This window comes from Oncorhynchus gorbuscha, linkage group LG09 (genome assembly GCF_021184085.1).
Source record: "Oncorhynchus gorbuscha isolate QuinsamMale2020 ecotype Even-year linkage group LG09, OgorEven_v1.0, whole genome shotgun sequence".
Classification (NCBI taxonomy): Eukaryota; Metazoa; Chordata; class Actinopteri; order Salmoniformes; family Salmonidae; genus Oncorhynchus; species Oncorhynchus gorbuscha.
The window spans coordinates 5,958,705-5,985,372 of NC_060181.1; the positions used below are offsets into that span (position 1 = coordinate 5,958,705).

Sequence of the window (26,668 nt, forward strand, 5' to 3'; positions counted from 1 at the left end):
CGGATTATTCTATTGAGTTTCGCACTCTTGCTGCCTCTAGTGAGTGGAACGAGCCGGCGCTGCTCGCTCGTTTTCTGGAGGGACTCCACGCAGTGGTTAAGGATGAGATTCTCTCCCGGGAGGTTCCTTCAGATGTGGACTCTTTGATTGCTCTCGCCATCCGCATAGAACGACGGGTAGATCTTCGTCACCGGGCTCGTGGAAGAGAGCTCGCATCAACGGTGTTTCCCTGCTCCGCATCGCAACCATCTCCCTCCTCTGGCTCAGAGTCTGAGCCCATGCAGCTGGGAGGGATTCGCATCTCGACTAAGGAGAGGGAACGGAGGATCACCAACCGCCTGTGCCTCTATTGCGGAGTTGCTGGACATTTTGTTAATTCATGTCCAGTAAAAGCCAGAGCTCATCTGTAAGCGGAGGGCTACAGGTGAGCGCAACTACTCAAGTCTCTCCATCAAAATCCTGTACTACTTTGTCGGTCCATCTACGCTGGACCGGTTCGGGTGCTACATGTAGTGCCTTGATAGACTCTGGGGCTGAGGGTTGTTTCATGGACGAAGCATGGGTTCGGAAACATGACATTCCTTTCAGAGAGTTAGATAAGCCTACGCCCATGTTCGCCTTAGATGGTAGTCGTCTTCCCAGTATCAGATTTGAGACACTACCTTTAACCCTCACAGTATCTGGTAACCACAGTGAGACTATTTCTTTTTTGATTTTTCGTTCACCGTTTACACCTGTTGTTTTGGGTCATCCCTGGCTAGTATGTCATAATCCTTCTATTAATTGGTCTAGTAATTCTATCCTATCCTGGAACGTTTCTTGTCATGTGAAGTGTTTAATGTCTGCCATCCCTCCCGTTTCTTCTGTCCCTACTTCTCAGGAGGAACCTGGCGATTTGACAGGAGTGCCGGAGGAATATCATGATCTGCGCACGGTCTTCAGTCGGTCCCGAGCCAACTCCCTTCCTCCTCACCGGTCGTATGATTGTAGTATTGATCTCCTTCCGGGGACCACTCCTCCTCGAGGTAGACTATACTCTCTGTCGGCTCCCGAACGTAAGGCTCTCGAGGATTATTTGTCTGTGTCTCTTGACGCCGGTACCATAGTGCCTTCTTCTTCTCCGGCCGGGGCGGGGTTCTTTTTGTTAAGAAGAAGGACGGTACTCTGCGCCCCTGCGTGGATTATCGAGGGCTGAATGACATAACGGTTAAGAATCGTTATCCGCTTCCCCTTATGTCATCAGCCTTCGAGATTCTGCAGGGAGCCAGGTGCTTTACTAAGTTGGACCTTCGTAACGCTTACCATCTCGTGCGCATCAGAGAGGGGGACGAGTGGAAAACGGCGTTTAACACTCCGTTAGGGCATTTTGAGTACCGGGTTCTGCCGTTCGGTCTCGCCAATGCGCCAGCTGTTTTTCAGGCATTAGTTAATGATGTTCTGAGAGACATGCTGAACATTTTTGTTTTTGTCTATCTTGACGATATCCTGATTTTTTCTCCGTCACTCGAGATTCATGTTCAGCACGTTCGACGTGTTCTACAGCGCCTTTTAGAGAATTGTCTCTACGTAAAGGCTGAGAAGTGCTCTTTTCATGTCTCCTCCGTTACTTTTCTCGGTTCCGTTATTTCCGCTGAAGGCATTCAGATGGATTCCGCTAAGGTCCAAGCTGTCAGTGATTGGCCCGTTCCAAGGTCACGTGTCGAGTTGCAGCGCTTTTTAGGTTTCGCTAATTTCTATCGCCGTTTCATTCGTAATTTCGGTCAAGTTGCTGCCCCTCTCACAGCTCTTACTTCTGTCAAGACGTGTTTTAAGTGGTCCGGTTCCGCCCAGGGAGCTTTTGATCTTCTAAAAGAACGTTTTACGTCCGCTCCTATCCTCGTTACTCCTGACGTCACTAGACAATTCATTGTCGAGGTTGACGCTTCAGAGGTAGGCGTGGGAGCCATTCTATCCCAGCGCTTCCAGTCTGACGATAAGGTTCATCCTTGCGCTTATTTTTCTCATCGCCTGTCGCCATCTGAGCGCAACTATGATGTGGGTAACCGTGAACTGCTCGCCATCCGCTTAGCCCTAGGCGAATGGCGACAGTGGTTGGAGGGGCGACCGTTCCTTTTGTCGTTTGGACAGACCATAAGAACCTTGAGTACATCCGTTCTGCCAAACGACTTAATGCCCGTCAAGCTCGTTGGGCGTTGTTTTTCGCTCGTTTCGAGTTTGTGATTTCTTACCGTCCGGGTAGCAAGAACACCAAGCCTGATGCCTTATCCCGTCTGTTTAGTTCTTCTGTGGCTTCTACTGATCCCGAGGGGATTCTTCCTTATGGGCGTGTTGTCGGGTTAACAGTCTGGGGAATTGAAAGACAGGTTAAGCAAGCACTCACGCACACTGCGTCGCCGCGCGCTGTCCTAGTAACCTCCTTTTCGTTCCTGTTTCCACTCGTCTGGCTGTTCTTCAGTGGGCTCACTCTGCCAAGTTAGCTGGTCATCCCGGTGTTCGAGGCACTCTTGCGTCTATTCGCCAGCGCTTTTGGTGGCCGACTCAGGAGCGTGACACGCGCCGTTTCGTGGCTGCTTGTTCGGACTGCGCGCAGACTAAGTCGGGTAACTCTCCTCCTGCCGGTCGTCTCAGACCGCTCCCCATTCCTTCTCGACCATGGTCTCACATTGCCTTAGACTTCATTACCGGTCTGCCTTTGTCTGCGGGGAAGACTGTGATTCTGACGGTTGTCGATAGGTTCTCTAAGGCGGCACATTTCATTCCCCTCGCTAAACTTCCTTCCGCTAAGGAGACGGCACAAATCATTATTGAGAATGTATTCAGAATTCATGGCCTCCCGTTAGACGCCGTTTCAGACAGAGGCCCGCAATTCACGTCACAGTTTTGGAGGGAGTTCTGTCGTTTGATTGGTGCGTCCGTCAGTCTCTCTTCCGGGTTTCATCCCCAGTCTAACGGTCAAGCAGAGAGGGCCAATCAGACGATTGGTCGCATACTACGCAGCCTTTCTTTCAGAAACCCTGCGTCTTGGGCAGAACAGCTCCCCTGGGCAGAATACGCTCACAATTCGCTTCCTTCGTCTGCTACCGGGTTATCTCCGTTTCAGAGTAGTCTGGGTTACCAGCCTCCTCTGTTCTCATCCCAGCTTGCCGAGTCCAGCGTTCCCTCCGCTCAAGCGTTTGTCCAACGTTGTGAGCGCACCTGGAGGAGGGTGAGGTCTGCACTTTGCCGTTACAGGGCACAGACGGTGAGAGCCGCCAATAAACGCAGGATTAAGAGTCCAAGGTATTGTTGCGGCCAGAGAGTGTGGCTTTCCACTCGCAACCTTCCTCTTACGACAGCTTCTCGTAAGTTGACTCCGCGGTTCATTGGTCCGTTCCGTGTCTCCCAGGTCGTCAATCCTGTCGCTGTGCGACTGCTTCTTCCGCGACATCTTCGTCGCGTCCATCCTGTCTTCCATGTCTCCTGTGTTAAGCCCTTTCTTCGCACCCCCGTTCGTCTTCCCTCCCCCTCCCGTCCTTGTCGAGAGCGCACCTATTTACAAGGTACATAAGATCATGGACATGCGTTCTCGGGGACGGGGTCACCAATACTTAGTGGATTGGGAGGGTTACGGTCCTGAGGAGAGGAGTTGGGTTCCGTCTCGGGACGTGCTGGACCGTTCACTCATCGATGATTTCCTCCGTTGCCGCCAGGATTCCTCCTCGAGTGCGCCAGGAGGCGCTCGGTGAGTGGGGGGGTACTGTCATGTTTGTCATTTATTATCATGTCTTGTCCCTGTGCTCCCCATTCTATTCGTTTCCCTCTGCTGGTCTTATTTGGTTCTTTCCCTCCTTCTATCCCTCTCTCTCCCCCTCCCTCTCTCACTCTCTCGCTCTCTCTTCTCTCTATCGTTCCGTTCCTGCTCCCAGCTGTTTCCTATTCCCCTAATCATCATTTAGTCTTCCCACACCTGTTCCCGATCCTTTCCCCTGATTAGAGTCCCTATTTATTCCTTTGTGTTCCGTTCCTGTCCCGTCGGTTCCTTGTTTAGTATTCACCATGCTGTGACTGCGTTTCGCCCTGTCCTGTCGTGTTTTTGCTGTGATTGTGTATCGCCCTGTCCTGTCGTGTTTTTTGCCTTCATCAGATGCTGCGTGTGAGCAGGTGTCTCTGTCAACTACGGCCTGCGCCTACCCGAAGCGACCTGCAGTCTGTGGCCGCTTCTCCAGTTATTTCCCCTCTACAGACTAGAGGATTTCTGTTATTCCCTGTTTGGACTTAAATAAACTCTGTTTCTGTTAAGTCGCTTTTGGGTCCTCTTTCACCTGCATGACAGTTTTACACTCAAGACATGCGTCTCCCGTTGTGCTGTAGAATTGGTGAATTTTGTCTCTTGTATAATACATTCTATACATTAGTTTACACTGGGTTAATCGGGCATTTTAGTGAACTGTAATGTCGTTAGTTTCTGCTCCAACTTTCCCTCCATCTTGTGCCAACATGAGTTATTTTTAAGTCTTGGTTCCAATAGTTTATATTATTTTCTAAGAGAGAGCCAGAGGGAAATGCTCTCTGCAAGGTTTGTATATCTTATCATATGAACACTATTTTCAAATAAGACTCCTTCAAGGTTTGTATAACTTATCATATGAACATTATTTTCAAATAAGACTCCTTCAAGGTTTGCTCGAATGTCCAAAAGATTTCAAATATACATTTTGTGATATGTAACTTTTAGATGCATTTATGTGAAAATATCTACATCTACAAATATATACTTTGGTCAGTCTAAATTTGCTTTTTAAAACTTTCAACGAAATAAATATATTTCCTGTGACCAAGTCATTGTTGTAGTGTTCAATATAGTTATAGTGTTCTATATTGTTATAGTGTTCTATATTGTTATAGTGTTCTATACAGTTATAGTGTTCAATATAGTTATAGTGTTCTATATTGTTATAGTGTTCAATATAGTTATAGTGTTCTATATTGTTATAGTGTTCTATACTGTTATAGTGTTCAATATAGTTATAGTGTTCTATAGTGTTATAGTGTTCAATATAGTTATAGTGTTCTATATTGTTATAGTGTTCAATATAGTTATAGTGTTCTATATTGTTATAGTGTTCAATATAGTTATAGTGTTCTATATTGTTATAGTGTTCAATATAGTTATAGTGTTCTATATTGTTATAGTGTTCAATATAGTTATAGTGTTCTATATTGTTATAGTGTTCAATATAGTTATAGTGTTCTATATTGTTATAGTGTTCTATATTGTTATAGTGTTCTATACTGTTATAGTGTTCAATATAGTTATAGTGTTCTATATTGTTATAGTGTTCAATATAGTTATAGTGTTCTATATTGTTATAGTGTTCTATACTGTTATAGTGTTCAATATAGTTATAGTGTTCTATAGTGTTATAGTGTTCTATACTGTTATAGTGTTCAATATAGTTATAGTGTTCTATAGTGTTATAGTGTTCAATATAGTTATAGTGTTCTATATTGTTATAGTGTTCAATATAGTTATAGTGTTCTATATTGTTATAGTGTTCAATATAGTTATAGTGTTCTATATTGTTATAGTGTTCAATATAGTTATAGTGTTCTATATTGTTATAGTGTTCAATATAGTTATAGTGTTCTATATTGTTATAGTGTTCAATATAGTTATAGTGTTCTATATTGTTATAGTGTTCAATATAGTTATAGTGTTCTATATTGTTATAGTGTTCAATATAGTTATAGTGTTCTATATTGTTATAGTGTTCAATATTGTTATAGTGTTCTATATTGTTATAGTGTTCAATATAGTTATAGTGTTCTATATTGTTATAGTGTTCTATATTGTTATAGTGTTCTATACTGTTATAGTGTTCAATATAGTTATAGTGTTCTATAGTGTTATAGTGTTCAATATAGTTATAGTGTTCTATATTGTTATAGTGTTCAATATAGTTATAGTGTTCTATATTGTTATAGTGTTCAATATAGTTATAGTGTTCTATATTGTTATAGTGTTCAATATAGTTATAGTGTTCTATATTGTTATAGTGTTCAATATAGTTATAGTGTTCTATATTGTTATAGTGTTCAATATAGTTATAGTGTTCTATATTGTTATAGTGTTCAATATAGTTATAGTGTTCTATATTGTTATAGTGTTCAATATAGTTATAGTGTTCTATATTGTTATATTGTTCTATATTGCTGAAGTGTTCTATATTGTTATAGTGTTCTATATTGTTATATTGTTCTATATTGATAGTGTTCTATATTGTTCTATTGTTCTATATTGTTATAGTGTTCTATATTGTTATAGTGTTCTATATTGTTATAGTGTTCTATATTGTTATAGTGTTCTATATTGTTCTATTGTTCTATACTGTTATAGTGTTCTATATTGTTATAGTGTTCTATATTTTTCTATTGTTCTATATTGTTATAGTGTTCTATACTGTTATAGTGTTCTATATTGTTCTATTGTTCTATACTGTTATAGTGTTCTATATTGTTATAGTGTTCTACATTGTTATAGTGTTCTATATTGTTATAGTGTTCTATATTGTTCTATTGTTCTATATTGTTATAGTGTTCTATATTGTTATAGTGTTCTATATTGTTCTATTGTTCTATACTGTTAGTGTATAGGCCAGGGTGTGACATGGGTCTATGTTGTTGTATTTCGTATTGGGGTTTTTGTATTTGGGATCGCGGCTGATTAGGGGTGTTGTTAGGCTTGGCTGCCTGAGGCGATTCTCAATCAGAGTCAGGTGATTCTAGTTGTCTCTGATTGGGAACCGTATTTAGGTAGCCTGGTTTCGCTTTGTATTTTGTGGGTGATTGTTCCTGTCTCTGTGTAGTTTCACCAGATAGGCTGTAATAGGTTTCACGTTCCGTTTGTTGTTTTCGTATTTGTATAGTTATTTCATGTATCGCTTTTTCCTTCATTAAAGACATGAGTAACCACCACGCTGCATTCCGGTCCGACTCTCTTTTGACAAACGAAGAACGCCGTTACATCTATATTGTTCTATTGTTCTATACTGTTATAGTGTTCTATATTGTTATATTGTTCTATACTGTTATTGTTCTATTGATCTATATTGTTCTAGTGTTCTATATTGTTATAGTGTTCTATATTGTTATAGTGTTCTACATTGTTATAGTGTTCTATATTGTTGTATTATTCTAGTGTTCTGTATTGTTATAGTGTTCTATATTGTTCTATTGTTCTATATTGTTATAGTGTTCTATATTGTTCTATTGTTCTATATTGTTATAGCGTTCTATATTGTTCTATTGTTATAGTGTTCTATATTGTTATAGCGTTCTATATTGTTATAGTGTTCTATATTGTTATAGCGTTCTATATTGTTATAGCGTTCTATATTGTTCTATTGTTATAGTGTTCTATATTGTTCTATTGTTATTTACTGTTATAGTGTTCTATATTGTTCTCGTGTTCTATATTGTTATAGTGTTCTATATTGTTATATTATTCTAGTGTTCTATATTGTTCTAGTGTTCTATATTGTTATAATGTTCTTAACTATGAAGTTGTTAATATTATTTGCTTTATATAAAATAAACATGTGAAAAGATTCTGGGGATGAGCATATTCAATTTGTACCCATTGTTCCTCTTTAGTGAATTTGACTATATGTCCCAAGTAAAAGTCTTGGGTGGCGAGTTGAAAGATCAAAACCACCCTCAGACTCAGGAAGGTTAAAACCACCCTCAGACTCAGGAAGGTTAAAACCACCCTCAGACTTAGGAAGGTTAAAACCACCCTCAGACTCAGGAAGGTTAAAACCACCCTCAGACTCAGGAAGGTTAAAACCACCCTCAGACTCAGGAAGGTTAAAACCACCCTCAGACTCAGGAAGGTTAAAACCACCCTCAGACTCAGGAAGGTTAAAACCACCCTCAGACTCAGGAAGGTTAAAACCACCCTCAGACTCAGGAAGGTTAAAACCACCCTCAGACTCAGGAAGGTTAAAACCACCCTCAGACTCAGGAAGGTTAAAACCACCCTCAGACTCAGGAAGGTTAAAACCACCCTCAGACTCAGGAAGATTAAAACCACCCTCAGACTCAGGAAGGTTAAAACCACCCTCAGACTTAGGAAGATTAAAACCCCCCTCAGAGAGGCACATTTCATTTCACACCAAAGTGCAGTAACTGCAGTCGACAGTCTTATTTTGGACGCAGTAATTGCAGTGTACTGCAGATGAAATGTAGTTACAGTGCAGAATTACTGCAGTATAACTTTTGTGGGTTATTTTGACGCAGTTGTTCTGTCTCTCTCTCTCTCTCTCTCTCTCTCTCTCTCTCTCTCTCTCTCTCTCTCTCTCTCTCTCTCTCTCTCTCTCTCTCTCTCTCTCTCTCTCCCTCTCTCTCTCTCTCTCTCTCTCTCTCTCTCTCTCTCTCTCTCTCTCTCTCTCTCTCTCTCTCAGCCTCTCTCTCTGTCATGTTTGTCATTTATTATCATGTCTTGTCCCTGTGCTCCCCATGCTATTCGTTTCCCTCTGCTGGTCTTATTTGGTTCTTTCCCTCCTATCCCTCTCTCTCCCCCTCCCTCTCTCACTCTCTCGCTCTCTCTTCTCTCTATCGTTCCGTTCCTGCTCCCAGCTGTTCCTATTCCCCTAATCATCATTTAGTCTTCCCACACCTGTTCCCGATCCTTTCCCCTGATTAGAGTCCCTATTTATTCCTTTGTGATCCGTTCCTGTGCCGTCGGTTCCTTGTATTGTATTCACCATGCTGTGATTGCGTTTCGCCCTGTCCTGTCGTGTTTTTTGCCGTGATTGTGTATCACCCTGTCCTGTCGTGTTTTGTGCCTTCATCAGACGCTGCGTGTGAGCAGGTGTCTCAGTCGACTACGGCCTGCGCCTACCCGAAGCGACCTGCAGTCTGTGGCCGCTTCTCCAGTTGTTTTCCCCTCTACAAATCTAGAGGATTTCAGTTATTCCGTTTTGAGCATTAATAAACTCTGTTTCTGTTAAGTCGCGTTTGGGTCCTCTTTCACCTGCACGACAGAAGGAACCGACCAAGGAATGGACCCAGCGACTTCAGACGCTCGTTACACTGCCGTCGAGATCCAAGGAGCCATGCTCGGCAGACACGAGCAGGAATTGTCTGCTGCTCGCCATGCCGTGGAGAACCTGGCCGCTCAGGTTTCCGACCTCTCTGGACAGTTCCAGAGTCTACGTCTCGTGCCACCTGTTACTCCCTGGCCTGCCGAGCCTCCAGAACCCAGGGTTAATAACCCACCTTGCTACTCCGGGCAGCCCACTGAGTGCCGCTCCTTTCTCACGCAGTGTGAGATTGTGTTCTCTCTCCAACCCCACACATACTCTAGAGAGAGAGCTCGGGTTGCTTACGTCATTTCACTCCTTACTGGCCGGGCTCGAGAATGGGGCACAGCTATCTGGGAGGCAAGGGCTGATTGCTCTAACAGATTCCAGAACTTTAAAGAGGAGATGATTCGGGTTTTTGACCGTTCAGTTTTTGGTGGGGAGGCTTCTAGGGCCCTGGCTTCCTTATGCCAAGGTGAACGGTCCATAACGGATTATTCCATTGAGTTTCGCACTCTTGCTGCCTCTAGTGAGTGGAACGAGCCGGCGCTGCTCGCTCGTTTTCTGGAGGGACTCCACGCAGTGGTTAAGGATGAGATTCTCTCCCGGGAGGTTCCTTCAGATGTGGACTCTTTGATTGCTCTCGCCATCCGCATAGAACGACGGGTAGATCTTCGTCACCGGGCTCGTGGAAGAGAGCTCGCATCAACGGTGTTTCCCTGCTCCGCATCGCAACCATCTCCCTCCTCTGGCTTTGAGACTGAGCCCATGCAGCTGGGAGGGATTCGCATCTCGAATAAGGAGAGGGAACGGAGGATCACCAACCGCCTGTGCCTCTATTGCGGAGTTGCTGGACATTTTGTTAATTCATGTCCAGTAAGAGGCCAGAGCCCATCAGTAAGCGGAGGGCTACTGGTGAGCGCTACTACTCAGTCCTCTTCATCTAGATCTTGTACTACTATGTCGGTCCATCTACGCTGGACCGGTTCGGTGCTACATGCAGTGCCTTGATTGACTCTGGGGCTGAGGGTTGTTTCATGGACGAAGCATGGGTTCGGAAACATAACATTCCTTTCAGACCGTTAGACAAGCCTACGCCCATGTTTGCCTTAGATGGTAGTCATCTTCCCAGTATCAAATTTGAGACACTACCTTTAACTCTCACAGTATCTGGTAACCACAGTGAGACTATTTCTTTTTGATTTTCCGTTCACCGTTTACACCTGTTGTTTTGGGTCATCCCTGGCTAGTATGTCATAATCCTTCTATTAATTGGTCTAGTAATTCTATCCTATCCTGGAACGTTTCTTGTCATGTGAAGTGTTTAATGTCTGCCATCCCTCCCGTTTCTTCTCTCCCTACTTCTCAGGAGGAACCTGGCGATTTGACAGGAGTGCCGGAGGAATATCATGATCTGCGCACGGTCTTCAGTCGGTCCCGAGCCAACTCCCTTCCTCCTCACCGGTCGTATGATTGTAGTATTGATCTCCTTCCAGGGACCACGCCTCCTCGAGGTAGACTATACTCTCTGTCGGCTCCCGAACGTAAGGCTCTCGAGGATTATTTGTCTGTGTCTCTTGACGCCGGTACCATAGTGCCTTCTTCTTCTCCGGCCGGGGCGGGGTTCTTTTTGTTAAGAAGAAGGACGGTACTCTGCGCCCCTGCGTGGATTATCGAGGGCTGAATGACATAACGGTTAAGAATCGTTATCCGCTTCCCCTTATGTCATCAGCCTTCGAGATTCTGCAGGGAGCCAGGTGCTTTACTAAGTTGGACCTTCGTAACGCTTACCATCTCGTGCGCATCAGAGAGGGGGACGAGTGGAAAACGGCGTTTAACACTCCGTTAGGGCATTTTGAGTACCGGGTTCTGCCGTTCGGTCTCGCCAATGCGCCAGCTGTTTTTCAGGCATTAGTTAATGATGTTCTGAGAGACATGCTGAACATTTTTGTTTTTGTCTATCTTGACGATATCCTGATTTTTTCTCCGTCACTCGAGATTCATGTTCAGCACGTTCGACGTGTTCTACAGCGCCTTTTAGAGAATTGTCTCTACGTAAAGGCTGAGAAGTGCTCTTTTCATGTCTCCTCCGTTACCTTTCTCGGTTCCGTTATTTCCGCTGAAGGCATTCAGATGGATTCCGCTAAGGTCCAAGCTGTCAGTGATTGGCCCGTTCCAAGGTCACGTGTCGAGTTGCAGCGCTTTTTAGGTTTCGCTAATTTCTATCGGCGTTTCATTCGTAATTTCGGTCAAGTTGCTGCCCCTCTCACAGCTCTTACTTCTGTCAAGACGTGTTTTAAGTGGTCCGGTTCCGCCCAGGGAGCTTTTGATCTTCTAAAAGAACGTTTTACGTCCGCTCCTATCCTCGTTACTCCTGACGTCACTAGACAATTTATTGTCGAGGTTGACGCTTCAGAGGTAGGCGTGGGAGCCATTCTATCCCAGCGCTTCCAGTCTGACGATAAGGTTCATCCTTGCGCTTATTTTTCTCATCGCCTGTCGCCATCTGAGCGCAACTATGATGTGGGTAACCGTGAACTGCTCGCCATCCGCTTAGCCCTAGGCGAATGGCGACAGTGGTTGGAGGGGGCGACCGTTCCTTTTGTCGTTTGGACAGACCATAAGAACCTTGAGTACATCCGTTCTGCCAAACGACTTAATGCCCGTCAAGCTCGTTGGGCGTTGTTTTTCGCTCGTTTCGAGTTTGTGATTTCTTACCGTCCGGGTAGCAAGAACACCAAGCCTGATGCCTTATCCCGTCTGTTTAGTTCTTCTGTGGCTTCTACTGATCTCGAGGGATTCTTCCTTATGGGCGTGTTGTCGGGTTGACAGTCTGGGGAATTGAAAGACAGGTTAAGCAAGCACTCACGCACACTGCGTCGCCGCGCGCTTGTCCTAGTAACCTCCTTTTCGTTCCTGTTTCCACTCGTCTGGCTGTTCTTCAGTGGGCTCACTCTGCCAAGTTAGCTGGTCATCCCGGTGTTCGAGGCACTCTTGCGTCTATTCGCCAGCGCTTTTGGTGGCCGACTCAGGAGCGTGACACGCGCCGTTTCGTGGCTGCGTGTTCAGACTGCGCGCAGAAGAAGTCTGGTAATTTTTTTCTGCTTCTGCTCCTGGTCTTGCTGGGTCTCAGTCTGTTCCCTGCCATCGCATCTCTCCTGTTCTTGTCCCTGCCCTTGCTGTGTCTCAGTCTGTCCCTAGTTCTCATTTTTTTTTTAGAGTAGTACCCTAGTTTCCCTTTTTATCGTTTTTCGTTACGGTCCTGAGGAGAGGAGTTGGGTTCTTTCTCGGGACGTGCTGGACCGTTTGATCTATGATTTCCTCCGTTGCTGCCAGTGTTCCTCCTCGAGAGCGCCAGGAGGCGCTCGGTGAGTGGGGGGGTACTGTCATGTTTGTCATTTATTATCATGTCTTGTCCCTGTGCTCCCCATGCTATTCGTTTCCCTCTGCTGGTCTTATTTGGTTCTTTCCCTCCTATCCCTCTCTCTCCCCCTCCCTCTCTCACTCTCTCGCTCTCTCTTCTCTCTATCGTTCCGTTCCTGCTCCCAGCTGTTCCTATTCCCCTAATCATCATTTAGTCTTCCCACACCTGTTCCCGATCCTTTCCCCTGATTAGAGTCCCTATTTATTCCTTTGTGATCCGTTCCTGTGCCGTCGGTTCCTTGTATTGTATTCACCATGCTGTGATTGCGTTTCGCCCTGTCCTGTCGTGTTTTTTGCCGTGATTGTGTATCACCCTGTCCTGTCGTGTTTTGTGCCTTCATCAGACGCTGCGTGTGAGCAGGTGTCTCAGTCGACTACGGCCTGCGCCTACCCGAAGCGACCTGCAGTCTGTGGCCGCTTCTCCAGTTGTTTTCCCCTCTACAAATCTAGAGGATTTCAGTTATTCCGTTTTGAGCATTAATAAACTCTGTTTCTGTTAAGTCGCGTTTGGGTCCTCTTTCACCTGCACGACACTCTCTCTCTCAGCTGTTAATTGTATATCCTGAGATTTTTCAGTATTCATTGAGCTTTCAATATTGGTCAGGTATATCAGAAGATCATCTGCAAATAAGTGTATATTCATGTTTACCAATACCTGTTACGTTTGGGTCCTGTCTTATTCTTTCTGCAAGCAGTTCAATTGCAAACAGGAGAGGGGAGAGGGGACCTCTTTGTCTTGTGCCCATTTCTAAATCAGTTTCAGATAAAGTATCAGATAACATATCTGTTTGTGTATATTTTTGCTTTAGGACATTTATACAATATTTTAAATGTTTTAAAATGTCTTATTTCAGGTGGAAAGTTGAACGCTTCCAATGTTTTAAATAGAAAAGGCCATTCCACATGGTCAAAAGCATTAAAAGCCATTACTGATAAATCTATATCATTTTTTATTTATTTTCTACATATTGTACTGAACTGAAACGTGCTCTTGTATTTGTTTGTAAGTGTCTATTTTCAACATGCATTAAGTCTGGTAAAAAATTTTTCATTCTATTGCTTATGAGCTTCTCTATTATTTTATTGTTATAATTTATTAAACTTTACATTCAGAAAGTTTTCAGGCCCATGGACTTGTTCCACATTTTGTTACGTTCCAGCTTTATTCTAAAAATGATTAAACCGTTTTTTCCCTCATCAATGTCAAAGCAAAAACAAGATTTTAGAAATGTATAAAAAAACAACAACTGAAATATCACATTTACAAAAGTATTCAGACCCTTTACTCAGTACTTTGTTGAGGATTCCGGAATGGCGCAGCGGTCTAAGGCACTGCATATCAGTGCTAGAAGTGTCACTACAGACCCTGGTTCAGTGGTCTAAGGCACTGCATATCAGTGCTAGAAGTGTCACTACAGACCCTGGTTCAGTGGTCTAAGGCACTGCATATCAGTGCTAGAAGTGTCACTACAGACCCTGGTTCAGCGGTCTAAGGCACTGCATCTCAGTGCTAGAAGTGTCACTACAGACCCTGCTTCGATTCCGAGGTGTATCACAACCGGCCGTGATTGAGAGTCCAATAGGGTGGCACACAGTTGGCCCAGCATCATCCGGGTTAGGAGAGGGTTTGGCCCAGCATCATCCGGGTTAGGAGAGGGTTTGGCCCAGCATCATCCGGGTTAGGAGAGGGTTTGGCCCAGCATCATCCGGGTTAGGAGAGGGTTTGGCCCAGCATCATCCAGGTTAGGAGAGGGTTTGGCCCAGCATCATCCGGGTTAGGAGAGGGTTTGGCCCAGCATCATCCAGGTTAGGAGAGGGTTTGGCCCAGCATCATCCGGGTTAGGAGAGGGTTTGGCCCAGCATCATCCGGGTTAGGAGAGGGTTTGGCCCAGCATCATCCGGGTTAGGAGAGGGTTTGGCCCAGCATCATCCGGGTTAGGAGAGGGTTTGGCCCAGCATCATCCGAGTTAGGAGAGGGTTTGGCCCAGCATCATCCAGGTTAGGAGAGGTTTTGGCCCAGCATCATCCGGGTAAGGAGAGGGTTTGGCCCAACATCATCCGGGTTAGGAGAGGGGTTGGCAGGGTTAGGCTGTCATTGTAAATAAGGATTTGTTCTTAACTGGCTTGCCTAGTTAAATAAAGGTAATTACAGCCTTGAGTCTTGGGTATGACGCTACAAGCTTGGCACGCCTGTATTTGGGGAGTTTCTCCCATTCTTCTCTGCAGATCCTCTCACGCTCTGTCAGGTTGGATGGGGAGCGTTGCTGCACAGCTATTTTCAGGTCTCTCCAGAGATGTTTGATCGGGTTCAAGTCCGGGCTCTGGCCGGGTCACTCAAGTACATTTGGAGACTTCTGCCAAAGCCACTCCTGCGTTGACTTGGCTGTGTGCTTAGGGTCGTTGTCCTGTTGGAAGGTGAACCTTCACCCCAGACTGTCTGGAGGAAACCTGGCTACTCCCTGCCACTGAAAAACATCTCCACAGCATGATGCTTCCATCACCAGGCTTCACCGTAGGGATGGTGCCAGGTTTCCTCCAGACGTGACGCTTGGCATTCAGGCCAAATAGTTCAATCTTGGTTTCATCAGACCAGAGAATCTTGTTTCTCCTGGTATGAGAGTCCTTTAGGTGCCTTTTGGCAAACTCCAAGTGGGCTGTTATGTGCCTTTTACTGAGGAGTGGCTTCCTTCTGGCCACTCTACTATAAAGGCCAGATTGGCGGAGTGTTGCAGAGATGGTTGTCCTTCTGGAAGGTTCTCCCGTCTCCACAGAGGAACTCTGGAGCTCTATCAGAGTAGCCATCGGGTTCATGTACCAGGTTTGTAGAAATGTTTATGACATTTTAGCAAATTAATTTTCTTTGAAACTGAAATACCGTTCTGTTTTTCTGTTTTCTTTTCCCGCTTTGTCATTATTTGTAGATTGATGAGAAAAAAAACGAACAATTCAATCCATTTTAGAATAAGGCTGTAACGTAACAAAATGTGGAAAGAGTGAATGGGCCTGAATACATTCTGAAGGGACACCAGTTACATCCTGGACACTGAAGATACTAACAACATGCACACCAAACCCTCTTTGAGGACTCTCTTACATGTTGTCCTCTCTTCCCAGGTCGGCCAGTTGGTCCTCTCTTTCCTGAAATTCCTGGGTCTCCCTTCGATCCCATCGCACCCTGAGAGAGATGGGGGGGAGCGAGAGGGGGGGGGATAGAGAGAGACAGAGAGAGAGAGAGAGAGAGAGAGAGAGAGAGAGAGAGAGAGAGAGAGAGAGACAGAGAGAGAGAGAGACAGAGAGAGAGAGAGAGAGAGAGAGAGAGAGACAGAGAGGTAAAAAGTAGTAAAATATAGATTATATGGGTTTATATAATAAATTGTTTATATAATATATATTATTTTTCACCACATAATTAAATCAAACAATTGATCTATGTGGTTCTAACCTTCTGTCCCAACATCCCAGAGAGACCTACGGAGCCCTAGGAGAGACAGAAAGACAGAGAGAGAGAGAGTGTTACTGAATCTAAGAACAAGACCTACGGAGCCCTAGGAGAGACAGAGAGACAGAGAGAGAGAGTGTTACTGAATCTAAGAACAAGACCTACGGAGCCCTAGGAGAGACAGAGAGACAGAGAGAGAGAGTGTTACTGAATCTAAGAACAATACCTACGGAGCCCTAGGAGAGACAGAGAGACAGAGAGAGAGAGTGTTACTGAATCTAAGAACAAGACCTACGGAGCCCTAGGAGAGACAGAGCATGAAGACAGCCAATTAAACAGGAAGCAGTCAGCTAGCACATTTTAGGAATTACTGAATCTAAGAACAAGACCTACAGACGCCTAGGGGAGACAGAGAGAGAGAGACAGAGAGCCCTAGGAGAGACAGAGAGAAGATAGAGAACCACTGAGCACCATGGTTTATGTTTCCAGGAAGGTGACACCAACGAATAACGATCTTCACTAGCAAGCTAACGTCCATTAACAACACCCACCTTGTTGCCCTTTGGTCCTAAAACGCCTGTATTACCACGAGACCCCTGGCACAGAGAGAGAGAGAGAGAGAGAGAGAGAGAGAGAGAGAGAGAGAGAGAGAGAGAGAGAGAGAGAGAGAGAGAGAGAGAGAGAGAACCAGTATAAGAAAATGCTAATCATTATGGGTAAATGTAGTTTGAACAGCATGCTCTGAATCAGAGTATAATCTGAGCTCACCTTCTCTCCTTTATAACCAGGAAGACCCTGGGGAAGGAATGAAAGGACAATAATGAACCTATTTTCTCTCTAGGGTTTAGAATGTGTGTATGTGTGTTCATGCATGTGTGAAATGATGTGGAAACAATGTTGATTGAACCAGTTTTGGCCCAGTGGGATGCAAGGCTCCAATGTCTTCTGATAATAGCCTACGAGCCTCGTGCTTAACAACATTCCTGTGTTTTGACAAGTGCTGCTCGCAGTTAGAGCAAGAAAAAAAAATACCGATTTGATAAATGGATGTACTGCGCACATATTTCATATGAATGGCATATAATTGAAAACTTTTTTGTAAACGGCAAGTTCCCTTTCTCATCAATAAATGCATGTCAAGTGCAAAGCGCTATTCAGCAGCTCACGTTAGCAGGATGGGAGGCTTTTTCATTGGAGGGACGTCTACCGCGGATCGCCAAAATAATGATTACTACGTAAATGTAAATATTATATCAGTGTAGCCGTTTATCGTCTAGACGTTGAAGTGTATAAAAAAAGAATAAAAATCATCATTATAAAATCATCCAAGACTCAATTGAATTAAATTAAAATAATTACAGTTTGGAAAAAAATGAATCTCGTTTGAATGTTAAATCCTTGCTAGACGCTTTAATTCAAGGAGGCAGATGACCAACAGCATAACTGTCCCGCTGATGGCCCATCAGGTGGCTCTTAACATATTCAGATTATTGATTAGATTATTGATTATTGATTAGATTATTGATTATCGATTAGATTATTGATTAGATTATTGATTAGATTATTGATTATTGATTAGATTATTGATTAGATTATTGATTAGATTATTGATTAGATTATTGATTAGATTATTGATTAGATTATTGATTATTGATTAGATTATTGATTATTGATCAGATTATTGATTATTGATTAGATTATTGATTAGATTATTGATTAGATTATTGATTATTGATTAGATTATTGATTAGATTATTGATTAGATTATTGATTATTGATTCATCTATCAGATGGATTTTTATTTATTTAACCAGGCAAGTCAGTTAAAAACCATTTCGTATTTACAGTGACGGCCTAGGAACAGTGGGTTAACTGGTCTAGGAACAGTGGGTTAACTGGTCTAGGAACAGTGGGTTAACTGGTCTAGGAACAGTGGGTTAACTGGTCTAGGAACAGTGGGTTAACTGGTCTAGGAACAGTGGGTTAACTGGTCTAGGAACAGAGGGTTAACTGGTCTAGGAACAGTGGGTTAACTGGTCTAGGAACAGTGGGTTAACTGGTCTAGGAACAGTGGGTTAACTGGTCTAGGAACAGTGGGTTAACTGGTCTAGGAATAGTGGGTTAACTGGTCTAGGAACAGTGGGTTAACTGGTCTAGGAACAGTGGGTTAACTGGTCTAGGAACAGTGGGTTAACTGGTCTAGGAACAGTGGGTTAACTGGTCTAGGAACAGTGGGGTTAACTGGTCTAGGAACAGTGGGTTAACTGGTCTAGGAACAGTGGGGTTAACTGGTCTAGGAACAGTGGGTTAACTGGTCTAGGAACAGTGGGTTAACTGGTCTAGGAACAGTGGGTTAACTGGTCTAGGAACAGTGGGTTAACTGGTCTAGGAACAGTGGGTTAACTGGTCTAGGAACAGTGGGTTAACTGGTCTAGGAACAGTGGGTTAACTGGTCTAGGAACAGTGGGTTAACTGGTCTAGGAACAGTGGATTAACTGGTCTAGGAGCAGTGGATTAACTGGTCTAGGAACAGTGGGTTAACTGGTCTAGGAACAGTGGGTTAACTGGTCTAGGAACAGTGGGTTAACTGGTCTAGGAACAGAGGGTTAACTGGTCTAGGAACAGTGGGTTAACTGGTCTAGGAACAGTGGGTTAACTGGTCTAGGAACAGTGGGTTAACTGGTCTAGGAACAGTGGGTTAACTGGTCTAGGAACAGTGGGTTAACTGGTCTAGGAACAGTGGGTTAACTGGTCTAGGAACAGTGGGTTAACTGGTCTAGGAACAGTGGGTTAACTGGTCTAGGAACAGTGGGTTAACTGGTCTAGGAACAGTGGGTTAACTGGTCTAGGAACAGTGGGTTAACTGGTCTAGGAACAGTGGGTTAACTGGTCTAGGAACAGTGGGTTAAATGCCTTGTTCAGGGGCAGAACGACAGATTTTTACCTTGTCAGCTCGGGGATTCGATCTTGCAACCCTTTGGTTATTAGTGTCATGTTTTGTCATTTATTATCATGTCTTGTCCCTGTGCTTCCCATTCTATTCATTTCCCTCTGCTGGTCTTATTAGGTTCTTTCCCTCTTTCTATCCCTCTCTCTCCCCCTCCCTCTCTCACTCTCTCGCTCTCTCTTCTCTCTATCGTTCCGTTCCTGCTCCCAGCTGTTCCTATTCCCCTAATCATCATTTAGTCTTCCCACACCTGTTCCCGATCCTTTTCCCTGATTAGAGTCCCTATTTCTCTCCTTGTTATTCGTTTCTGCCCTGTCGGTTCCTTGTCAAGAATTCACCGTGCTGTGTTTGTGTATCGCCCTGTCGTGTCGTGTTTTCCTCAGATGCTGCGTGGTGAGCAGGTGTCTGAGTCTGTTTGGTTCAAGTGCCTTCCCGAGGCAACCTGCTGTTCACCTGCTGTTCAAGATCGAGTCTCCAGTTTGTCCTCGTCTTTTCGAGTGAAAGTTGTGTTTTTTTGATTGTATTTACTTTACTGGATTAAAGACTCTGTTTTCGCCAAGTCGCTTTTGGGTCCTCTTTCACCTGCATGACAATTAGTCCAACGCCCTAACTACTAGGCTATCTGCCACCCCCTCTAACTACTAGGCTATATGCCGCCCCCTCTAACTACTAGGCTATATGCCGCCCCCATCATTGACAACTAGCCGACTGGTCAGTCTGGACACTTTGTCACGTTCCTATCTGTGCAGGTCCGTCACTTTCCGTTTTCTTATCTTGAAAAAAAGACTTTAGATATTGGTGCCTATCACTAAGAGCCTAATACTCCCCCAATCGATCACTAAGAGCCTAATACTCCCCCAATCGATCACTAACAGCCTAATACTCCCCCAATCGATCACTAACAGCCTAATACTCCCCCAATCGATCACTAACAGCCCTAATACTCCCCCAATCGATCACTAACAGCCTAATACTCCCCCAATCGATCACTAACAGCCCTAATACTCCCCCAATCGATCACTAACAGCCTAATACTCCCCCAATCGATCACTAACAGCCTAATACTCCCCAATCGATCACTAACAGCCTAATACTCCCCCAATCGATCACTAACAGCCCTAATACTCCCCAATCGATCACTAACAGCCCTAATACTCCCCAATCGATCACTAACAGCCCTAATACTCCCCCAATCGATCACTAACAGCCTAATACTCCCCCAATCGATCACTAACAGCCCTAATACTCCCCAATCGATCACTAACAGCCTAATACTCCCCCAATCGATCACTAACAGCCCTAATACTCCCCCAATCGATCACTAACAGCCTAATACTCCCCAATCGATCACTAACAGCCTAATACTCCCCCAATCGATCACTAACAGCCTAATACTCCCCCAATCGATCACTAACAGCCCTAATACTCCCCCAATCGATCACTAACAGCCCTAATACTCCCCAATCGATCACTAACAGCCCTAATACTCCCCCAATCGATCACTAACAGCCTAATACTCCCCAATCGATCACTAACAGCCCTAATACTCCCCCAATCGATCACTAACAGCCCTAATACTCCCCCAATCGATCACTAACAGCCTAATACTCCCCCAATCGATCACTAACATCCCTAATACTCCTCCAATCGATCACTAACAGCCTAATACTCCTCCAATCGATCACTAATAGCCTAATACTCCTCCAATCGATCACTAACAGCCTAATACTCCTCCAATCGACGGAGAGATTCCTTGTGCTGCAGCTTGACGGGTTTAGAACAAGGCGCTGTGCTAAAGGAAATTCCTATCCGACTGTTTCAGTCTACTATTCTAGGCTTAGTTTTATTATTGATAATACAATTCTAGAGCAAACAGAAAAACAATATCACCAGGTTAAAATAACTCTTCTTTACGTTTTATTTTTCTTTCTTTCTTTCGTTCCTTTGACGTTTACGGAGAAGGTTAGTAAATGTTTTATTTTTCTTTCTTTCGTTTTCTTTCGTAAATGTTTCAAGTAATCGCGCCCAACCTTGTTTTATTCTGTCCACCAGAAAAGCAACGAAAGGATCGCCTGCTTCCCGTAACTCGTTCCATTACATGCAGCTGAGATGATTTTATAGACAAATAGACAAGTAGAGAAGTAGTAGTAGATATAGTAGAGCCTGTTTTCAGACACGTTTAAACAGACAGTCGTGTGTGTGTGTGTGTGTGTGTGTGTGTGTGTGTGTGTGCACACGCGGCCAAAAGAGTTGCCGAATAAGGAGTTCTCTTTCTCTGCAGCATTCGCTGTGAAATATAACGGTTGACGGCGGTGCTTCGGTGAAAAGGGACCTGTTTTTTTGTTGTCTTGTGTTTGTGACGTGCGAATGTGTTTTTCCTGACTTCATGCCCGTGACAGAGGGAAATGTGTCTGTGATTACAGACCTTGGTTCCAGGTGGTCCTCTCAGCCCCGGCAGGCCCATCAGCCCCAGCTCTCCTTTCTCTCCCTGGAACCAGAAGGTTAATTCACCTGAGTGTTGTTGACAGAGGGAGACTGTCATAGTGAGGTATTTATTATGGGTGGGAGGGGGGGGGGGACTTACCTTGGGTCCCTCTGGACCGGGCCATCCGGCTGGTCCCTGTCTCCCTGGTAACCCAGGAGGACCAGTACGACCCTGGAGTACACACATATCAACTTGATTTGGATCCAAAGACAAGCATTTAAGGTGCAACAGACCAAACAATTATATGAAATATTCTAATCATACACACAGCATTATTATGAGCCTTCCTCCCCTCAGCAGACTCTACTGTTAACAAGAAGAACAGGTTTCATAAACAACTCTTCCCCGGTTCCTTGGTGAACAAGACATGTGTTTTCTGTCAATATACTGGTAATAAACAACTTCAAGGGGCCCCATAAAATTTAATTTTATATTTTCCGGAATTCTCTTTTCTTTGTTTTATTTTTCCTGGCTTTCAATTATTATTATTATTATTATTATTATATTTTTTTTACTGTCAATATTACATATTATTCATAGCAAAAACAACGAAAATGTATGTTCTGAGTCCATGTCAATGCTTAAATCACAAACAAAAAACGAAACAAATGAGTATTTTTTGAGTGTAATTCCCCTTTAATTGTGCATTAAGAAAGAGAGGGAATGTATTGGTCTCGTGATATTTCTGATAGGCCTACGCCTCATGACAGAGCTTTGTTAAACAGAGGGAATGTATTGGTCTCGTGATATTTCTGATAGGCCTACGCCTCATGACAGAGCTTTGTTAAACAGAGGGAATGTATTGGTCTCGTGATATTTCTGATAGGCCAACGCCTCATGACAGAGCTTTGTTAAACAGAGGGAATGTATTGGTCTCGTGATATTTCTGATAGGCCAACGCCTCATGACAGAGCTTTATTAAACAGAGGGAATGTATTGGTCTCGTGATATTTCTGATAGGCCTACGCCTCATGACAGAGCTTTGTTAAACAGAGGGAATGTATTGGTCTCGTGATATTTCTGATAGGCCTACGCCTCATGACAGAGCTTTGCTAAATGGTGATCACCAAGTTGACACAAACATTCACATTATCTTTCTGTCAGGTAAGCCTACATTTTGTGGAAACAATTTCTGTCAACCCACAAGACCGCTATCATTACTAGCATCGCTAATTGGCTATCGCTAATTGGAGTGATTGACAAATGTGCACACCAATCAGACAGACAGGAGCAATATTGCTAGACATTAATTGGCAGATATTGTGTTAGGTTTGGCTTTTTAAGCCAATCGTGGTTAACTAGGGGCGGGATAGGTCAGCCGGGAGCTTTATGTTTCTGACAGTTTGTGATGGAACACATTTAAAAAATGCTTTCACAACTGCTTGGCGAGCCAATCATAGGTGGGCTGGTAGCTATTTGATAGCGATCCCTGAGCGAATATATTATCTGCCACAGAGTGTGTATTCCTTCAGCTCCGTGTCATTAACCAGTGGGCTTTAGAGTGGTGTGTGAGTGTGTGTGGTGTGGTGTGTGTGGCCAGAATGTCTTAGTGATTTACCATAGAGAACACAAGCACTTAGGGAGATTAGAACTGCAGGGGGGGATGCAGTACACACACACACACACACACACACACACACACACACACACACACACACACACACACACACACACACACACACACACACACACACACACACACACACACACACACACACACACACACACACTTGATGGACCAGAGCCAAGAAGGAGAGAGAGACACTGCAGAGGAGAAGGAGAGAGACACTGCAGAGGAGAAGGAGAGAGACACTGCAGAGGAGAAGGAGAGAGACACTGCAGAGGGGAAGGAGAGACACTGCAGAGGAGAAGGAGAGACACTGTAGAGGAGAAGGAGAGACACTGCAGAGGAGAAGGAGAGAGACACTGCAGAGGAGAAGGAGAGACACTGTAGAGGAGAAGGAGAGAGACACTGCAGAGGAGAAGGAGAGAGACACTGCAGAGGAGAAGGAGAGACACTGTAGAGGAGAAGGAGAGACACTGTAGAGGAGAAGGAGAGAGACACTGTAGAGGACAGGGAAAGAGACACTGCAGAGGAGAAGGAGAGAGACACTGCAGAGGAGAAGGAGATAGACACTGCAGAGGAGAAAGAGAGAGACTGTAGAGGAGAAGGAGAGAGACACTGCAGAGAAGAAGGAGAGAGATACTGCAGAGGAGAAGGAGAGACACTGTAGAGGAGAAGGAGAGAGACACTGCAGAGGAGAAGGAGAGAGACACTGCAGAGGAGAAGGAGAGACACTGTAGAGGAGAAGGAGAGACACTGTAGAGGAGAAGGAGAGAGACACTGTAGAGGACAGGGAAAGAGACACTGCAGAGGAGAAGGAGAGAGACACTGCAGAGGAGAAGGAGAGACACTGTAGAGGAGAAGGAGAGAGACACTGCAGAGGAGAAGGAGAGACACTGTAGAGGAGAAGGAGAGAGACACTGTAGAGGAGAAGGAGAGAGACACTGTAGAGGAGAAGGAGAGACACTGCAGAGGAGAAGGAGAGAGACGCTGCAGAGGAGAAGGAGAGACACTGTAGAGGAGAAGGAGAGACACTGCAGAGGAGAAGGAGAGAGACACTGTAGAGGAGAAGGAGAGAGACTGCAGAGGAGAAGGAGAGAGACGCTGCAGAGGAGAAGGAGAGACACTGTAGAGGAGAAGGAGAGAGACACTGCAGAGAAGAAGGAGAGAGATACTGCAGAGGAGAAGGAGAGAGACACTGCAGAGAAGAAGGAGAGAGATACTGCAGAGGAGAAGGAGAGACACTGTAGAGGAGAAGGAGAGAGACACTGCAGAGGAGAAGGAGATAGACACTGCAGAGGAGAAAGAGAGAGACTGTAGAGGAGAAGGAGAGAGACACTGCAGAGAAGAAGGAGAGAGATACTGCAGAGGAGAAGGAGAGACACTGTAGAGGAGAAGGAGAGAGACACTGCAGAGGAGAAGGAGAGAGACACTGCAGAGGAGAAGGAGAGACACTGTAGAGGAGAAGGAGAGACACTGTAGAGGAGAAGGAGAGAGACACTGTAGAGGACAGGGAAAGAGACACTGCAGAGGAGAAGGAGAGAGACACTGCAGAGGAGAAGGAGAGAGACACTGCAGAGGAGAAAGAGAGAGACTGCAGAGGAGAAGGAGAGAGACACTGCAGAGGAGAAGGAGAGAGACACTGCAGAGGAGAAGGAGAGAGACACTGTAGAGGAGAAGGAGAGACACTGCAGAGGAGAAGGAGAGAGACGCTGCAGAGGAGAAGGAGAGACACTGTAGAGGAGAAGGAGAGACACTGCAGAGGAGAAGGAGAGAGACACTGTAGAGGAGAAGGAGAGAGACTGCAGAGGAGAAGGAGAGAGACGCTGCAGAGGAGAAGGAGAGACACTGTAGAGGAGAAGGAGAGACACTGCAGAGGAGAAGGAGAGAGACACTGTAGAGGAGAAGGAGAGAGACTGCAGAGGAGAAGGAGAGAGACGCTGCAGAGGAGAAGGAGAGACACTGTAGAGGAGAAGGAGAGAGACACTGCAGAGGAGAAGGAGAGACACTGTAGAGGAGAAGGAGAGACACTGCAGAGGAGAAGGAGAGAGACACTGTAGAGGAGAAGGAGAGAGACACTGCAGAGGAGAAGGAGAGAGACACTAGAGGAGAAGGAGAGAGACACTGCAGAGGAGAAGGAGAGAGACACTGCAGAGGAGAAGGAGAGAGACACTGTAGAGGACAGGGAAAGAGACACTGCAGGGGAGAAGGAGAGACACTGCAGAGGAGAAGGAGAGAGGCACTGCAGAGGAGAAGGAGAGAGGCACTGCAGAGGAGAAGGAGAGAGACACTGCAGAGGAGAAGGAGAGAGACACTGCAGAGGAGAAGGAGAGAGACACTGCAGAGGAGAAGGAGAGAGGCACTGCAGAGGAGAAGGAGAGAGACACTGTAGAGGAGAAGGAGAGAGACACTGCAGAGGAGAAGGAGAGAGACACTGCAGAGGAGAAGGAGAGAGACACTGTAGAGGAGAAGGAGAGAGGCACTGCAGAGGAGAAGGAGAGAGACACTGCAGAGGAGAAGGAGAGAGACACTGCAGAGGAGAAGGAGAGAGACACTGCAGAGGAGAAGGAGAGAGGCACTGCAGAGGAGAAGGAGAGAGACACTGTAGAGGAGAAGGAGAGAGAGAGAGAGAGAGAGAGAGAGAGAGAGAGAGAGAGAGAGAGAGAGAGAGAGAGAGAGAGAGAGAGAGAGAGAGAGAGAGAGAGAGAGAGAGAGAGAGAGAGAGATGGGCGAGGGAGCGAGAGGAGGAGTGTCTCACCTTTGACCCTGGTCGTCCGATCTCTCCCTGGAGGACGAGAAGAAATGAGGGATGAGGAGACGTGTGTTCATTAGTACTCACCGAGTAGGATGACAAACACACACACACACACACGATGAGTCTCTAATGGTGTCGAAAACATTAGAGGTCATACAAGGCAGACAGACACACGGACATGTTGACAGGCAGACAGACAGATACACAGACACACGGATATGTTGACAGACAGACAGACAGACAGACAGACAGACAGACAGACAGACAGACAGACAGACAGACAGACAGACAGACAGACAGACAGACAGACAGACAGACAGACAGACAGACAGACAGACAGACAGACAGACAGACAGACAGACAGACAGACAGACAGACAGACAGACACCAGGGCTTCTGTTTGGAAAATGTGGCTCCGGACAAGACATATGCATTGGTTCAATAATCTGATGTCGGGCGTCCAACCACAGTTCTCAGAAGGACAGAAATCCCATTCAGTTTATGGTCATTAACCTTTTAACAGAACACGTAACTCAGATTCCACTGCGTGAGTCATTCTTAAGGAATTCCGATGAGTAGATGATAGAAGATACTCGAGGCGCGTCCATGAGGCTAGGTGAAACTAAAGCTTTTCCTAAAGTAAATGGGATTAAATGGCCAAAATGATTCATTATCTTACTCCTGTCTTTGCCACTGAGGATCATTAGCTTTATTTATTTGTTTATTTTTTTTAAAGCAGTGGATTGTTTTACATCGCATAGACTACAGTTGGAAGGGCCTGCAATGTGGGCAGAGAGCGCAGCAAATGCCAAAATAGATGATCGTTGAGTTGCAGCTGTCAGTGAAAAGCAGGACGACCCAGCGAGGCATTTAAAAAATACAATGGAGGAAAAAGAAACAGTTTGGAAAACAAAATGCATATTGCTGTAAAGAGAAGAGAATGAAAACAGAATGCATATTGCTGTAAAGAGAAGACAATGAAAACAGAATGCA

At 45.0% G+C, this 26,668-nt stretch overlaps 1 protein-coding gene across 1 annotated transcript in view; it reads right to left on the reverse strand.

Moving 5' to 3' along the window:
* The window catches only part of LOC124042655 (acetylcholinesterase collagenic tail peptide-like), a 64,343-nt gene that overhangs the window by 15,520 nt on the left and 22,155 nt on the right, over positions 1 to 26,668 (reverse strand). Inside the window, exons 6-12 of the mRNA XM_046360735.1 lie at positions 25,679 to 25,705; positions 21,456 to 21,527; positions 21,297 to 21,359; positions 16,693 to 16,719; positions 16,476 to 16,520; positions 15,928 to 15,963; positions 15,580 to 15,660 (exon numbers count right to left, since the gene is read on the reverse strand). Coding sequence (XP_046216691.1) covers positions 15,580 to 15,660; positions 15,928 to 15,963; positions 16,476 to 16,520; positions 16,693 to 16,719; positions 21,297 to 21,359; positions 21,456 to 21,527; positions 25,679 to 25,705 — 351 coding nt within the window. The remainder of the gene's footprint in view (positions 1 to 15,579; positions 15,661 to 15,927; positions 15,964 to 16,475; positions 16,521 to 16,692; positions 16,720 to 21,296; positions 21,360 to 21,455; positions 21,528 to 25,678; positions 25,706 to 26,668) is intronic.